Source organism: Scyliorhinus torazame, chromosome 4, assembly GCF_047496885.1.
Source record: "Scyliorhinus torazame isolate Kashiwa2021f chromosome 4, sScyTor2.1, whole genome shotgun sequence".
Lineage (NCBI taxonomy): Eukaryota > Metazoa > Chordata > Chondrichthyes > Carcharhiniformes > Scyliorhinidae > Scyliorhinus > Scyliorhinus torazame.
This window is the reverse complement of record NC_092710.1, coordinates 204,503,869-204,521,222: the sequence shown is the minus strand read 5'-3', so window position 1 is coordinate 204,521,222 and position 17,354 is coordinate 204,503,869. Positions and strand designations below refer to the sequence as shown.

The following is a 17,354-nucleotide window of genomic DNA, read 5'->3' as shown; positions in this document are numbered from 1 at the left end:
CAGCATTTATTGTCCATTCCTAATTGCCCTTGAGAGGGCATTTAAGCATCAACCACATTGCTCTGGGGCTGGAGTCACATGTAGGTAAGGATGGCAGATGCACTGAGCTTCATTGGAACATTGCAGCAGGCCAAGGACAGGAAGGTCAGCGTGGGAGCAAGGTAGAGAATTAGTTTGGGGAGGTGGAAGGTGAGAATCATAAAGCAGTTCTGGGAGGGAGGAGAAGATGTGAGAGCAAAAGTACGTGAAATAGCAAAGCAATAGTTGAGGGCCCCATCAACTAAAATGTAGTGGAATCCTCAGTTGCGAAAAAAAGAAAGGCATATTGGAGGTGTTATTATGGAAGGTTGCGTCATCTAAACAGATGCAACAGAGGCAGAGAGACTTGGAGAATGGGATAGAGTGGCTACTGGAAGTGATGTATGAGCAAGTATAGTCAGGATAGCTGTAAGTATTGGTGAACGTATTCTATTCACATCTGATTTTATCTAATGCCTACTAATCTTGTTACAGGAAGAGACACATCTCATCTGGTCTTTTGAAGGCTAGTTATTGCAGTTGCGTGGAAGATTTCTACCTGTTGCTGGGAATATTGCATCCAATTATGTCTTATTAAGTTTGTGTTACTGCCAGAAGCTGACTTTCAATGAAACACACAGTGCCACATCATGGGACCCCAGCCAATGGGGGGCCCATACGGAGAGGTGAGCGCTATGGTGGGAACACATTGGAAAGACCAACCTGAGCCTTGGTATCTCTAAATTTGCTCACAGGCTCATTCAAATTTCTTGAGCCTTTCAGCAGGCAATACAGAACAACATTGGGCTCTGATTGGTGGACTCCCCTTTAGAGCAGTTCAGGTATGGATCTCCTGAATTGGTGTGAAGTTTCACTTTCATTGAGGAAAGGTGCAAAGTAACAGCCAGGTTTCTGGTATTCGGTGTGGCTGACGGCCTGAGGCAAGAGTGATGTCACTGACCTAACATCGGGGTGTGAGCCTGCAAAGTGTTCAGCGAGGCGAGGAGGAGGTGCTGGGTGGTCAACCAACCAACAAGAAGAACAGAGGCCACCAGGCCAGCAGTAGCCAGACAGCTTGTCAGGAGCACACACGCTTCTCAAGGGTCAAGGCTCGAAGTCGAGCGAGAGCCAAGAGGAGAACAGAGCAGTGGTCGGGAGGGACGACGTAGGTCAGAATGAAGGGGCTGGGTTGGGCTGCAACTGGACCCAACAGTCAAATCGAGAGAGAGCAGAGGCCCATCCAGATAGCCAGAAACAGCAAATAGGCATGTCAGGCAGGAGCACACATTGCCATCGATTCTTGAGGGTGGAGGCTCGGCCACTCGAGCGGGATCTGTGAAGTAAGCAGAGCAGCGGCCGGGAGGCCAGGCAAACATCCATGTCATGTCTAGGGGAATCAGGGAGCAGTGGCCAGTGGGACTGGGGTGACTTGAACAGAGCCAGAGGTCAGCCAAGCAGCAGGGCTGAGAGTGGGAGATATAGGCAGCAACCGGACTGGACGGTGAGGGAGAGAGAGAATGTCAATACCAGACCAGATAGCCAGTGGCCCACATCATGTCTAGGGGACTCGGGGAGCAGCGGCCCGTGGGAGCTGGGCGACTCGACCAGGGCTGAGATTGAGAGGGTCGGGCTGGGCAGCAACCAGACCCGGCAGCAAGGGAGACAGAGAGAGCCGACACCAGGCCAGAGAGCTAGCATCAGTCAGGCATAAATACCAGAGTATATGTGGCTGTCGAGGGTCATGTCTCAGCCACCCAAGCGAGATGTGAGCAAAGGAGCAGTCTGGAGGCGCAAATAAGACCAGGCAAACACCAGCATTGTGTCTCTCTGTACATCCATCCCCCACCAGGACAGGCAGCAGCAGTCAGTAGGAGTGGGGAACTCGACCAGAGACAGAGGCCAGCCAGGCAGGGCCGAGAGTGAGGGTTGGGCAGAAACTGACATCTTCTTTCTTCTTTTTGAATATTGCATTTAATGCCTTTTTTGGTATCACTCATTTCTCTCTCTGATTGGACAGCGTTTGATGGCATTGGGGGCGCGGTTCAATATTATGGGGGGGAGGGCTCAACGTCATTGAGGGTGGGCCCCATGTCACCTGTGGGGCATGACCTGGGGCCCCCAAAAGTGTAAGTCCATCTCTGGTTACTGCTGTTACTGGGGAAATCCATGATAGAAGGGAAGGGCAGAGGCAAAGAAAGGGTTGAAATTGGAAGCAAAGTTGATGATATTTCTCAGTTCAGAGCAAGAGCAGGAAGTGGCAGCATTACAACCAATAATGTATGGGGAAAAAGGGTGATGAAGTGAGCATGATGGTAACAAGCAGCAGTTCACATATCCTAATAAAGGCATAGCTAGGACCATGCAGGCACAGACAACAGCAACATTTCATGGAAGTGAGTGGAGCAGAAAAAGCTGTTCAATGTGAGAACAAGTTAAACCAGGTGGAGGAAGATGGTAGTAGATGTGGTCTGGATGAGCCTCCATTCAAGGTAGAAATGGAGAGCTCTCAAACTGTCTTGGTAGGGGATGGATGTATAGAGAGATAGACGTTCATGGTTAGGACCTGGAAAATGGAACTTGTTGAAATGATTGCGAGCTTGGAAGAGGTTTAGGTCTAATACCATGCGACAGAGAAGCAGAATTAGGCCTCTCGGCCCATCGAGTCCGCTCTGCCATTCAATCATGGCTGATATTTTTCTCATCCCCATTCTCCTGCGTTCCCTTTATTGATCAAAAACCTATCTATCTCTGTCTTAAAGGCACTCAGTGATTTGGCCTCCACAGCCGTCTGCGGCAAAGAGTATAGGTAGGAAGAGGGAGAAAAAGTAGATTTGAGATAGGAACAAAATCAGTTCAGTGGACAGAAATATGCCTAAATTATGAGTTCACCAGCACTGACCTGGCTATGGATTTTGAGAACAAGGTTGAAGCGGCACGGTAGCACAGTGGTTAGCACTGTTGCTTCACAGCGCCAGGATCCCAGGTTCAATTCCCGGCTTGTGTAACTGTCTGTGCAGAGTCTGCCTGTTCTCCCCGTGTCTGCGTGGGTTTCCTCCGGGTGCTCTGGTTTCCTCCCACAAGTCCCGAAAAACGTGCTATTAGGTGAATTGGGCAGACTGAATTCTCCCTCAGTGTACCCGAACAGGCGCCGGTTTGTGGTGACTAGGGGCTTTTCACAGTAACTTCTTGCAGCGTTAATGTAAGCCTACTTGTGGCAATAATAAAGATTATTATTATTATTGAAGTCGGCTGTTTGGAATCAGGGCGCAATGAGGTTGGATAGATGGAGAGAAGATCTTCAGGTGAGACGAGGTCAGTGACAACCCTGGAAACAATAGTTTGATATTTCCTTTGGGATTATAGTTCAGGGACAGTTAGGAGCAAGTGATGAGTTGGCTTTCAACCTCTGTTAGGTAGAGGTTGGTACACCAAACAGAAACAGCACCACCATTATCAGCAGGTTTGATGACAATAGTCATACCATCACATTTGATGATGATTTTATTAATCAAACTTTGTTATAACCCCCATGAGGACCAAGGGAAACAACCATTGACCTCCCCAGGGACCTCGTAGAATACAAGCTCCCCAGGTAGAGGGTGGAGTGCAACCATTGGGGGCTCATTAAGACATGGGATAAAAGCAGGCCCCACTCAGGGCCTGGTGAGACTTTCCTCCCAGCGAAGTCTGCACTAGGAGTAAGATGCTGTGCTAAGCCTGTAATTGAAAATCGGTAAATAAATTCACCTTTGTTAACAATAGTTCCCTTATGAGTTATTATATCAGTCAATCAAAGCAGATATCCGCAGTTGAGGATTCACCAAGTTCCTCCTTCTCGACTGTAATTATTTACGAACCATACTTAAGATAAGCTTCTGAGCAACATTTCAGAACAAATGGTCATATGAAAAAGAACAACATTAGAGGTATTGGTTAATTTTTGCCAACTCACAGTTAGTCACATGCCAGATTTGAGATGGTATGAATTGTACTTTCTCTGCAATGATACGTATTTGATATGTTCGGTCCACACTCACCTGTTGTAAGGGTGATGTCTGTAATATTAATTATGCCATCTTCAAAATAAACTTGAATGGGATAGAATAAATGTTCCAGAAATAATTTCAGTGCACTGTCAGTTAGGTTTAGTGCAATGTCCAGCTCATATTCATGTAGTTGATTGACTGAAAAATTAAATAAATAAAGAATTAGTTCAATGCCAAGTAAATTAACTGTGATATTTCACAACAAACAGTTCAACCTGGTTAATATACAGGGGAGGCGGTGACATAGTGGTGTTGTCGCTGGACTAGTAATCAAGAGACCCAGGATAATGATCTGGGGACCCGGGTTCAAATGTCACCATGGCAGTTGATAAAATATCTGGAATTAAAAGACTAATGATGACCATGAAACCATTGTCGATTGTCGTAAAAGCCCTTCTGGTTTACTTCCTTTCAGGATGGAAATCTGCCATCCTTACCCAGTCTGGCCTACATGTGACACCAGACCTACAGCAATGTGGGTGACTCGTAAATGCCCCCTCAAGGATGCAATAAATGCTGGCACAGCCTGCAATGCCCACGTCCCATGAATGAATTAAAAAATATATATATTGTAAACAAAAATCAAACATTAGCGGTAATGAAATCAGTAACATCCATGAAAATTGGAAACAGCCTGAACTGGTGCTTAGGTTAAACAGGGGACAGAACAAATACTGGCAACGAGAGATTGACGAATATTACTTCCATTTCCTGTTAATTAATGGAATATCTTCACAATAATAACATAATAAATAACAATTGATACAGACAAAGAAGTTCCTGCCTCATCAATCTCCTCAAATGCTTTCAGGAGTAAACATTCTAAGTGCACTGTGGCAGTTCTACAGCAGGATGCAAATGGACTTTGAAAAGGAATTTGCTGAGTTTCACATTGAAGACCAGGTGAGAGATTTTACCTCAATCCGCCCCAATGCACCTCATGAAATGTGAGGAGAGTTAGGGAGTCAAATATAGGGAAATGACCCAAGGTTTCTGTGAACATACCTACACCTGTCTTTATCATAAACTATCTACAGTGCAGAAGGAGGCCATTTGGCTCATCGCATCTGCACTGACCCTCCCAAAGAGCACCCCAATCAGGCCCTCTTCCCCGCCCTAACCCCATAACCCCACCTAACCCTTTGGACACTAAGGGGTAATTTAGCATGGCCAATGCACCTAAGTTGCATATCTTTGGACTGCGGGACAGCAACACAGCACCCAAAGGAAATGCAGACACGGGGAGAATGTGCAAACTCCACACAGTCACCCAAGGTCAGAATTGAACCTGACCCCTGCTGTTGTGAGGGAGCAGTGCTAACCACTGTGCCACTGTGCCACCCCGTGGAGTGGATTTGGATGCAACTGGAGTAATTCACTCTAGCGAAGCACCCATCTTTGTTTATTTCTTTCATAGAGGTTGGTGGTTTGTTTCCCTTCTCTAAATGTTCATGAGAAGGGGTTGGTGTGTTTCCTTCTTGAACTGCTGCAGTCCCTGTGGTGTTGTCAGGAAGGCAGTTCCAGGATTTTGATCCGGTGACAATGAAGGCACAAGTCAACGTGGCTTGGTAGTGTTCCCATGCATCTGCTACCCTTGTCCATCAAGATGGGTTTGGAAGGTTTTTTTGAAGAAGCGTTGGTGAGTTGCTGCTATGCATCTTGTAAACGGTACACTCTGCTGTTACTGGTGAACACTGCTTGTTGTTACTGGTGGTTATGGCAGATTCCCAGTCATGGAAATCATTACGTCAACTTTAACTATAGCAGTGAATCGAAAGCTTGAAGAGATTTTTGACTTGCTTGAAGTCCTTCAAAATTTGAGCCGTGCCTACAGACTTTTCACAGTAACTTCATTTGAAGACTACTTGTGACAATAAGCAATTTTCATTTTTTCATTTTCAGACTTCTGAGTTAACAGAAATTAGTTCAGTAAACTTTCAAACCATCTAGGATTCACTCAGTGAAAATTCCCACCCCATTGGCCAAGAGCGGATGGAGAACCTAAAAGATTTTTGCATATTGAGACTGAGAAGTCCAGCTAACACTTCAGAGCAACTCATAGAAACAAGAACTGTGTCATTTTCTTCAGAGTTGCACAACTTGCCAGCAATTTGTACAAATTTTCCACCAGTTCCATGGCCATTTCATCATCATTGACCTTCTTCCAGGTCAACCTATTGCCTTTACTCAAAAGATTGGGCTGCATTTATTGCTCTTCAGGCCTCCTACAAAAGTGATTTCTGAGCTTGCATGATTGTCACATACTCACAGGTGATGAGAGAGTTTCTTTAACTCAAGAATATAATTAACTGCAGTCTCACTTGTTTCAACCGATGAATGCAACTCTCAGTGCAATTTCATTCTTAGTCATCACAGAACAGGTGTCCAGAACCTCTGGACCTTCACACCTTCACTCTGATCCACTTCCCTGTTCAAAATGACAGTCCATAAATTGAGTCTTCAATCAACAAATCTTTAAATTTGTGTCTTGCTGTGGTTTTCTCCAGTTCTACACATACTCAGGCATATTATAATCACCCCACCACATAATTTAATGTCATCTGCAAACATTATTGACCACTTCCAGGGGCTGGTTTAGCACACTGGGCTAAATAGCTGGCTTGCAATGTAGAACAATGCCAGCAGCGCGGGTTCAATTCTCATACTGGCCTCCCCAAACAGGCGCCGGAATGTGGCGACTAGGGGCTTTTCACAGTAACTTCATTGAAGCCTACTTGTGACAATAAGTGATTATTATTATCTTTGTTGCTCAGGTAGAACATGCAGGACATCCACGAAGAGCAAGAATATGCAAAAATCTTTTAATTTATCATAATAATAATCTGTATTGTCACACTTGTCAAGAGGAAGAAGGAGGCTTATGTAAAGATGAGACATGAAGTTTCAGTTAGGGCGCTCAAGAGTTACAAGTTAGCTAGGAAGGACCTAAAGAGAGAGCAAAGAAGAGCCAGGAGGGGACATGAGATGTCTTGGCAGGTAGGATCAAGGATAACTCTAAAGTTTTCTATAGATATGTCAGGAATAAAAGAATGACTAGGGTAAGAGTAGGGCCAGTCAAGGACAGTAGTGGGAAGTTGTGCTTGGAGTCCGAGGAGATAGGAGAGGTGCTAAATGAATATTTTTCGCCCCATTATAGGAAGGAGGTGGAAGCATTGGAAAGGGTGCAGAGGAGATTTACCAGAATGTTGCCTGGTATGGAGGGAAGATCTTATGAGGAAAGGCTGATGGACTTGAGGCTGTTTTCATTAGAGAGAAGAAGGTTAAGAGGTGACTTAATTGAGGCATACAAGATGATCAGAGGATTGGATAGGGTGGACAGTGAGAGCCTTTTTCCTCGGATGGTGATGTCTAGCACGAGGGGACATAGCTTTAAATTGAGGGGAGATAGATATAAGACAGATGTCAGAGGTAGGTTCTTTACTCAGAGAGTAGTAAGGGCGTGGAATGCACTGCCTGCAACAGTAGTGGACTCGCCAACACTAAGGGCATTCAAATGGTCATTGGATAGACATATGGACGATAAGGGAATAGTGTATATGGGCTTTAGAGTGGTTTTACAGGTCGGTGCAACATCGAGGGCCGAAGGGCCTGTACTGCGCTGTAATGTTCTATGTTCTAACTAGGCTTACATTAACACTGCAATGAAGTTACTGTGAAAATCCCCCAGTTGCCACATTCCTATGCCTGTTCGGGTACAAGCACGTTTTTCGGGGCTTGTAGGAGGAAACCGGAGCACCCAGAGGAAACCCACGCAGACATGGAGAGAATGTGCAGACTCCGCACAGACAGTGACCCAAACCGGGAATCGAACCTGGGACGCTGGAGCTGTGAAGCAACAGTGCTAACCACTGTGCTACCATTTCTCCATCAGCTCTCGGCCAATGGGTATGAACTTTCACTGAGTGAATCCTAGATAGTTTGAAAGTTTACTGAACTAATTTCTGTTAACTAGAAGTCTATAGTTACTTCTCAACTTTTGAGGGATTTCAAACAAGTCAAAAATCTCTTCAAGCTTTCGATTCACTGCCCTCGGAACTCAGTACTGATCCTTGGTATAACTCAACGTTTCTTTTTCTATGAATAGATAAACTGATAAATTAGTTTTGCGTCTGTAGCCTTGGCTGCTGATGTCTCCCTGTGCCATTGTAAATACTGCCTTGAGTAGTAATTATGGCCAAAACTTTCCATCCTCACATACTGGTGGGATCCTCGAGTCCCGCCGAAGGCACACCCATGTCACCAGTTTCACGGCAGCGAGGGGTGCATTCAACGAGAGGCCCCGTTAACAACGGTGGTCCAGAAGACCCCGCTGCCGGTCAATGGCGGGCTGCTTCCGTGAAACACTCTGCAGGTTGTGAGGAAAATCCCGCCCAACATCATGTTAGTATTGTGTCTTGAAGTGTCCAAAATTAAAGACAGCCACAAAGTTAATGCTCATCTTTGTAGAACTCAATATGTTACTGGCGTAACAATTGTACAATGACATGAAAATTATAGCACTAGACCTGAAATTCCACAGAAAATAATCAAAAAGGCTAATAGAAAGGCCTTTATATCAAGAGGATTGGAATATAAAGACACCGAGGTTATGCTGCAGCTATACAAAACCCTGGTTCGACCCCATTTGGAGTACTGTGAGCAGTTCTGGGCATCACACCTTAGGAAAGATATTTTGGCCTTGGAGGGAGTGCAACGTAGGTTTACAAAAATGATACCTGGATTACAGGGGTTGAGTTACGAGATGAGATTACACAAATTAGACATGTTTTCGCGAGAATTTAGATGGCTAGGTGGGATCTGATCGAAGAATTCAAGATATTAACAGGGAAAGACAGGGTAGATAAAGATGAACTATTTCCACTGGTTGGAGATTCTAAAACTAAGGGGCGTTGTTTAAAAATTAGTGCTAAATCGATCAGAAGAGATGTTAGGAAGACGTTCTTCACTCAAAGGGTGGTAGAGATTTGGAACTCTCTCCCACAAACAACAGTTGAAGCTAGATCAGTTGTCAATGTTAAACATGAGACAGATGGATTTTTGTTAAGCAAAAATACTAAGGGATATGGGCCAATGGCAGGTATATGGAGTTAGGTCACTGATCAGCCATGATCTCATTGAATGGTGGGACAGGCTCAAAGGGCTGAATGGCTTACTCCTGTTCCTAGCAGTGCAGTTCAGCAAAACCTCCACCTATGACTTTGTCTAATCATTGGCCCCATCTCAAATTGTTGAGGGGCAGGGTGAGATCTCCTTCAACTGATAAAATAGTGGGAATAAGAGTTCTCCTACAGCATGGGACCTTTCTTTTTCCATGTATCATGTTTCCTGAAATCTTGGGTTTATACAAAGGTCCAGTAATCTGCAGCAGTCTAAGGTTCAACAGATGATTTATTACTGGTGCCATACTTCCTCAGAATAAATATCACTGTGCTATTTTATAAATCAAAGGTCTATTTTATACAGGGCTGGGAAGACTCTATGAGGTGACTTTCATGATTTACACCTGGTTGATAATCTGACAGAGTGGAGTTCCTGACCTTTATGAATAAACACAGGTAGTGAACAACTGATCGAGTTTAAAGGATTTCAATGAAAGGTTGACAATGATGACTATAGTTTCCTTCCTAATGCATTGAAATTAGTTACCCCCAATCACTTGTTGCTATTTTCTCGACTAATAAAACTGGAATAATAATATTATTTCAAAAATCAATTTGACAATTTTAAACAAATCTTAGGCAGTAGAGATTAAGTTAGGAAATAATTTCTGAACGTCCCCTCATTTAAAGGAACATTTCAGAAGTCTGAAAATAATAACGTGCTAATCTCTTACCATTTCTTTTCTGTCTGTTGAGATGGATTTGAATATTACTGTCTTCTGTTAAGCAAGTCTCTTCTGCCTAAATGATAATACATTGAAATTATTACATTGCGCAGTTCAGTGTAAAAAATATTGCAAATTCACAACATTAACCAATTCTTTGGAAGCAACAGTGAAGATGTTTATGTTAGAATGTTGCCTCAGTTTAGCTTACACATCCAATTTCAGAAAATTAGTCTGATAAATAATAACTATGATCAAAAACTGAGTAGAAATTATATTTTTTAACTTCACTGTGAAATACTGCAATAACAATTTTTACACTTGTCTGGTGCTAAACATTCTTGTGAAAACAATGATGCTCAGTTCTTTTTCTAATTTTCCAGTATTTCCTTTACACATCCAATATCATGTCATCCATCTGCATTGAGATAAACATTTGATAAGATAATGGATATTTGCAGAACTTTACTCTGGTGATATCAAGCATATCATCGGCAAAGATATATTAAAAAGTATCAATAGTTACTCGATGTGCAACAATATCTTCACACCGCCTCCAAATTTACTTCTCACAGACCCACTAGAAAATAATGCCACGTCCTTTCTGGTGGCTGAAAGGATTGAAATGCATCTAAGTTAATGAAAATTGGGCACAAAAAGCTTATTAAAAAAACTGGATTGCTTGCAAATTCATCAAAGAATGTGACCAGTAGAATGCATCAATAATTACCTATCTGAAGATAATTACTCTGCCTGTGGCTCTGTTTTATTGTATCCAGTCAATTGCTAACAAAATAGGCTAATTCCAGGCACTGGAACAAATCTAAGCTTATTGAGAAGGTTCAACTTTACATGAAGCTGGGAGCCAATTGGCTGCCTCCGCAATAACCATCCAATTGAAGATGGTGAGTGGATTCCCAAGCTGGGAGGCCGAAAGAGAAAATACATAGCATTAGTTGATCAGCAGATCCACTGGGAGCTGGGTGCTGCTGAGGAAGATATGGGAGTGTGAGGGCCTCAAAATTGGCATGCATTGCAACAAAGGCGATGTAATAGTAGCGGGGATTTGTAATGTCTATATAGACTGGGATAATTTAATTGGCAAGGATGGTCGGAAAGTTTGTAGAATGTTCTCATGACAGTTTTCTTCAAGAACATTCGAGAAAAAGCTATTGTTCATACAGTTTTGTACAATGAGGATGGGTTAATTAGTATAATTAGTAATGTCATCATGAAAGATACCTTTGGGAAATATAGAACATAGAACATAGAACAATACAGCGCAGTACAGGCCCTTCGGCCCACGATGTTGCACCGAAACAAAAACCATCTAACCTACACTATGCCATTATCATCCATATGTTTATCCAATAAACTTTTAAATGCCCTCAATGTTGGCGAGTTCACTACTGTAGCAGGTAGGGCATTCCACGGCCTCACTACTCTTTGCGTAAAGAACCTACCTCTGACCTCTGTCCTATATCTATTACCCCTCAGTTTAAAGTTATGTCCCCTCGTGCCAGCCATATCCATCCGCGGGAGAAGGCTCTCACTGTCCACCCTATCCAACCCCCTGATCATTTTGTATGCCTCTATTAAGTCTCCTCTTAACCTTCTTCTCTCCAACGAAAACAACCTCAAGTCCATCAGCCTTTCCTCATACGATTTTCCCTCCATACCAGGCAACATCCTGGTAAATCTCCTCTGCACCCGCTCCAAAGCCTCCACGTCCTTCCTATAATGCGGTGACCAGAACTGTACGCAATACTCCAAATGCGGCCGTACCAGAGTTCTGTACAGCTGCAACATGACCTCCCGACTCCGGAACTCAATCCCTCTACCAATAAAGGCCAACACTCCATAGGCCTTCTTCACAACCCTATCAACCTGGGTGGCAACTTTCAGGGATCTATGTACATGGACACCTAGATCCCTCTGCTCATCCACACTTTCAAGAACTTTACCATTAGCCAAATATTCCGCATTCCTGTTATTCCTTCCAAAGTGAATCACCTCACACTTCTCTACATTAAACTCCATTTGCCACCTCTCAGCCCAGCTCTGCAGCTTATCTATATCCCTCTGTAACCTGCTACATCCTTCCACACTATCAACAACACCACCGACTTTAGTATCGTCTGCAAATTTACTCACCCACCCTTCTACGCCTTCCTCTAGGTCATTGATAAAAATGACAAACAGCAACGGCCCCAGAACAGATCCTTGTGGTACTCCACTTCTAACTGTACTCCATTCTGAACATTTCCCATCAACCACCACCCTCTGTCTTCTTTCAGCTAGCCAATTTCTGATCCCCATCTCTAAATCACCCTCAATCCCCAGCCTCCATATTTTTTGCAATAGCCTACCATGGGGAACCTTATCAAACGCTTTGCTGAAATCCATATACACCACTTCAACTGCTCTACCCTCGTCTACCTGTTCAGTCACCTTCTCAAAGAACTCAATAAGGTTTGTGAGGCATGACCTACCCTTCACAAAGCCATGCTGACTATCCCTGATCATATTATTCCTATCTAGATGATTATAAATCTTGTCTCTTATAATCCCCTCCAAGACTTTACCCACTACAGACGTGAGGCTCACCGGTCTATAGTTGCCGGGGTTGTCTCTGCTCCCCTTTTTGAACAAAGGGACCACATTTGCTGTCCTCCAGTCCTCTGGCACTATTCCTGTAGCCAATGATGACATAAAAATCAAAGCCAAAGGTCCAGCAATCTCTTCCCTGGCCTCCCAGAGAATCCTAGGATAAATCCCATCAGGTCCCGGGGACTTATCTATTTTCAGCCTGTTTAGAATTGCCAACACCTCTTCCCTACGTACCTCAATGCCATCTACTCTATTAGCCTGGGGCTCAGCATTCTCCTCCACAACATTATCTTTTTCCTGAGTGAATACTGACGAAAAATATTCATTTAGTATCTCGCCTATCTCTTCAGACTCCACACACAATTTCCCATCCCTGTCCTTGACTGGTCCTACTCTTTCCCTAGTCATTCGCTTATGCCTGACATACCTATAGAAAGCTTTTGGGTTTTCCTTGATCCTTCCTGCCAAATACTTCTCATGTCCCCTCCTTGCTCGTCTTAGCTCTCTCTTTAGATCCTTCCTCGCTACCTTGTAACTATCCATCGCCCCAACCGAAACTTCACACTTCATCTTCACATAGGCCTCCTTCTTCCTCTTAACAAGAGATTCCACTTCCTTGGTAAACCACGGTTCCCTCGCTCGACGCCTTCCTCCCTGTCTGACCGGTACATACTTATCAAGAACACGCAGTAGCTGATCCTTGAACAAGCCCCACTTATCCAGTGTGCCCAACACTTGCAGCCTACTTCTCCACCTTATCCCCCCCAAGTCACGTCTAATGGCATCATAATTGCCCTTCCCCCAGCTATAACTCTTGCCCTGCGGTGTATACTTATCCCTTTCCATTATTAACGTAAATGTCACCGAATTGTGGTCACTGTCCCCAAAGTGCTCTCCTACCTCCAAATCCAACACCTGGCCTGGTTCATTACCCAAAACCAAATCCAACGTGGCCTCGCCTCTTGTTGGCCTGTCAACATATTGTTTCAGGAAACCCTCCTGCACACACTGTACAAAAAACGACCCATCTATTGTACTCGAACTATATCTTTTCCAGTCAATATTTGGAAAGTTAAAGTCTCCCATAATAACTACCCTGTTACTTTCGCTCATATCCAGAATCATCTTCGTCATCCTTTCCTCTACATCCCTAGAACTATGAGGAGACCTATAAAAAACTCCCAACAGGGTGATCTCTCCTTTCCTGTTTCTAACTTCAGCCCATACTACCTCAGAAGAGTCCCCATCTAGCATCCTCTCCGCCACCGTAATACTGCTCTTGACTAGCAGCGCCACACCTCCCCCTCTTTTGCCTCCTTCTCGGAGCTTACTAAAACACCTAAACCCCGGAACCTGCAACATCCATTCCTGTCCCTGCTCTATCCATGTCTCCGAAATGGCCACAACATCGAAGTCCCAGGTACCAACCCATGTTGCCAGTTCCCCTACCTTGTTTCGTATACTCCTGGCATTGAAGTAGACACACTTCAAACCACCTACCTGAACACTGGCCCCCTCCTGCGACATCAAATCTGTGCTCCTGACCTCTATACTCTCATTCTCCCTTACCCTAAAACTACAATCCAGGTTCCCATGCCCCTGCTGCATTAGTTTAAACCCCCCCAAAGAGCACTAACAAATCTCCCCCCCCAGGATATTTGTGCCCCTCAGGTTCAGATGTAGACCATCCTGTCTGTAGAGGTCCCACCTTCCCCAGAAAGAGCCCCAGTTATCCAGAAATCTGAATCCCTCCCGCCTGCACCATCCCTGTAGCCACGTGTTTAAATGCTCTCTCTCCCTATTCCTCATCTCACTATCACGTGGCACGGGCAACAACCCAGAGATAACAACTCTGTTTGTTCTAGTTCTGAGCTTCCATCCTAGCTCCCTGAAAGCCTGCCTGACATCCTTGTCCCCTTCCCTACCTATGTCGTTAGTGCCAATGTGGACCACGACTTGGGGCTGCTCTCCCTCCCCCCTAAGGACCCGGAAAACACGATCCGAGACATCACGTACACTTGCACCTGGGAGGCAACATACCAAACGTGAGTCTCTCACGCTCCCACAAAATCTCCTATCTGTGCCCCTGACTATAGAGTCCCCAATTACTAATGCTCTGCTCCTCTCCCCCCTTCCCTTCTGAGCAACAGGGACAGACTCCGTGCCAGAGGCCCGTACCCCATGGCTTACCCCTGGTAAGTCGTCCCCCCAACAAGTATCCAAAGCGGTATACTTGTTACTCAGGGGAACGACCGCAGGGGATCCCTGCACTGACTGCTTTTTCCCAGTCCCTCTTACAGTTACCCACCTATCTCCAATCTTTGGTGTAACTAATTCCCTGAAGCTGCTATCTATGACCCCTTCTGCCTCCCGAATGATCCGAAGTTCTTCCAACTCCAGCTCCAGTTCCCTAACTCGGTCTTGGAGGAGCTGGAGATGGCAGCACTTCCTGCAGGTAAAATCAGCAGGGCCACTAACTGCATCCCTCACCTCAAACATCCTGCAGGAGGAACATTGCACTCCCTTCCCTGCCATTCCTCTAACTTTCTACCAAGATCTGGCTAACAACTAAATTAAATTTTTATAAAAAATAATAATAATATAATAAAATATGGTACTTACCTCAGACCAATGGGTTTTATTATTAGGTTAGAGGAGGAGGGCGGGTGGGAGACACTACACGTGTAGTGTCTCGGGTTTCCTCTCCACCAGAATTTATTGGTGAGGGTCTTCCCAGACGTCCGCGGGTCGACTTCCTGTTCCCGCCTAAAAAACTAATTTAAAAAAAAAGAAAAATTCTCAGCTCCTGCTGAAATTGACTAACCAGCCAGCTCCACTCCCGCCGAAATCGACTGGCCTGCCCCTGCAAAGACAAGTGCTTTTAAAGGACAGACTTACCTCCCAGCAACCACTTCCGCAATGCTCCCGCTGAAACTGACTCACCAGCTGTTCTCACGCCGAAATCGACTGGCCTGCCCCTGCAAAGACAAGTGCTTTTAAAGGACAGACTTACCTCCCAGCAGCCACTTCCGCAATGCTCCCGCTGAAACTGACTCACCAGCTGTTCTCACGCCGAAATCGACTGTATAAATAATGATCATAATATGTTTGCATTTCAAGTTGTTTGTAAATTACATTCCAAACACAAAGTAGAATTTAAATCTTAAACAAAGTTCATTAAATGAATATTAAGGGAGGAGTTGTTAGTTAAGATTGATTCGGTAAGTAGACTAAAATATATGGTGGTAAATAAACAATAGGAAACATTTTTTTAAAAACAGTTCAAAATGTCCAACAAAAATACATTCCATTTGTTATGACACTCTAGGCCAGTGCTCAGTCAAATCCAGTCCCACTTGACCCGGAGTCTCAACACACGTGGTGTTAGAGTTTATATTAATACCCGTGGCTTTGGTTGAGTTAAATTGACTACAGTCACCAGGCTTGTAAAATTGAAACACAAGTAACCTTCTATTATTAACAGTAATTCTAATTAAATAGGGGGAAAAACTGCCATGCAGGGACTCCTGCCTTCGGGAGTCACCACCCCAAGCCCTGACAACCCATCCCCCCCACCCCTTCTCTCTACAATCTTGATTGGGGTAGGTGGAGCCACACTCCTAGAGGGCAGCACAGTAGTACAGTGGTTAGCACTGGTTCTTTCACAGCGCCAGGGTCCTAGGTTCAATTCCTGGCTTGGGTCACTATCTGTGTGGAGTCTGCACGTTCTCCCTGTGTCTGCGTGGGTTTCCTCCAGGTGCTCCGGTTTCCTCCCACAAGTCCCACAAAGATATTCTGTTAGGTGAATTGAACATTCTGAATTCTCCCTCTGTGTAACCGAACAGGCGCCGGAAGGTGGCGACTCGGGGCTTTTCACAGTAACTTCATTGCAGTGTTAATGTAAGCCTACTTGTAAAATTAAAGATTATTATTATCATTACTAGATCATCCAGGAGGCACTTATGTAATGCCAGGACCTATAATCAGATCCTTACCTGAATTGTGATCCTCGCTGGAGTTACTGTAGGAATGAGACAGAAAGGCTGTGGATTCCTAACCCCATAAAGAGATTAGAGAAATATGATTGACAACATCTGTCACTCCATTGTACATATGAAGGAATCTCTACTGACATGGCTGCTTCTTTAACTTTAAGATTTGCCTGTGCAAAGTGACAAATATCATCAGATAACTGAAGGTATATTTCCTTTATGAAGTACGTAACATGATTTCTATTGATTGTTTTTGTCCTGTCAGATCTGAGTTAGAAAATACGTTGCAAATCTAGAATTTTAGTTGTTTTACTTTCATTACACATAATTTATAGAAGGTAGTTACTCACCAGAAGAGGAGAATTTGAAGTATGTGGCCGACCAACTTCAACTTCTGCACATTGAGAGATCAGCAACAGCAACAGGCAGTGTAATATAATCTTATGTCGAGCCATCATGACAAATGTCTAAATTCATAGAAGTATTGATAAAACGGGAAAAATAAAGATAATATGTGATTAAAGAACAGCAGTAAACCAAACCTGAAATACAAACAGAACTCAACGACTCCCCCTTGGACTGATCTTTTCCCTGTAAGAACACTATTCACGATGTCCTCTGCTGCTCTTGTTCATGTAGTTGCTTTGTTTGCTTTGTTTGGCCCCTTGTTCCGCACTATAACCAATCACTGTTTGTCGATGTACCATTTGTCAGTGTTCCCTGTTGATTATTCTTGTGTCTACTATGTACGTACATTCCTCGGCCGTAGAAAAATACTTTTCATTGTACTTCAGTACATGCGACAATAAATCAAATCAAATCAAATCAAAATCAAGTCTCAGC

At 44.2% G+C, this 17,354-nt stretch overlaps 1 protein-coding gene across 1 annotated transcript in view; it reads right to left on the bottom strand.

The window, feature by feature from the left end:
* Positions 1-16,972, bottom strand: part of LOC140411467 (adhesion G-protein coupled receptor F2-like) — a gene marked incomplete at its 3' end in the record, with an annotated part of 138,317 nt that extends 121,345 nt beyond the window's left edge. The window contains exons 1-3 of the mRNA XM_072500564.1: positions 16,862-16,972; positions 9,919-9,985; positions 4,056-4,202 (exon numbers count right to left, since the gene is read on the bottom strand). Of these exons, the coding sequence (XP_072356665.1) occupies positions 4,056-4,202; positions 9,919-9,985; positions 16,862-16,969 (322 nt within the window). The remainder of the gene's footprint in view (positions 1-4,055; positions 4,203-9,918; positions 9,986-16,861) is intronic.
* Positions 16,973-17,354: the final 382 nt, after the last annotated feature.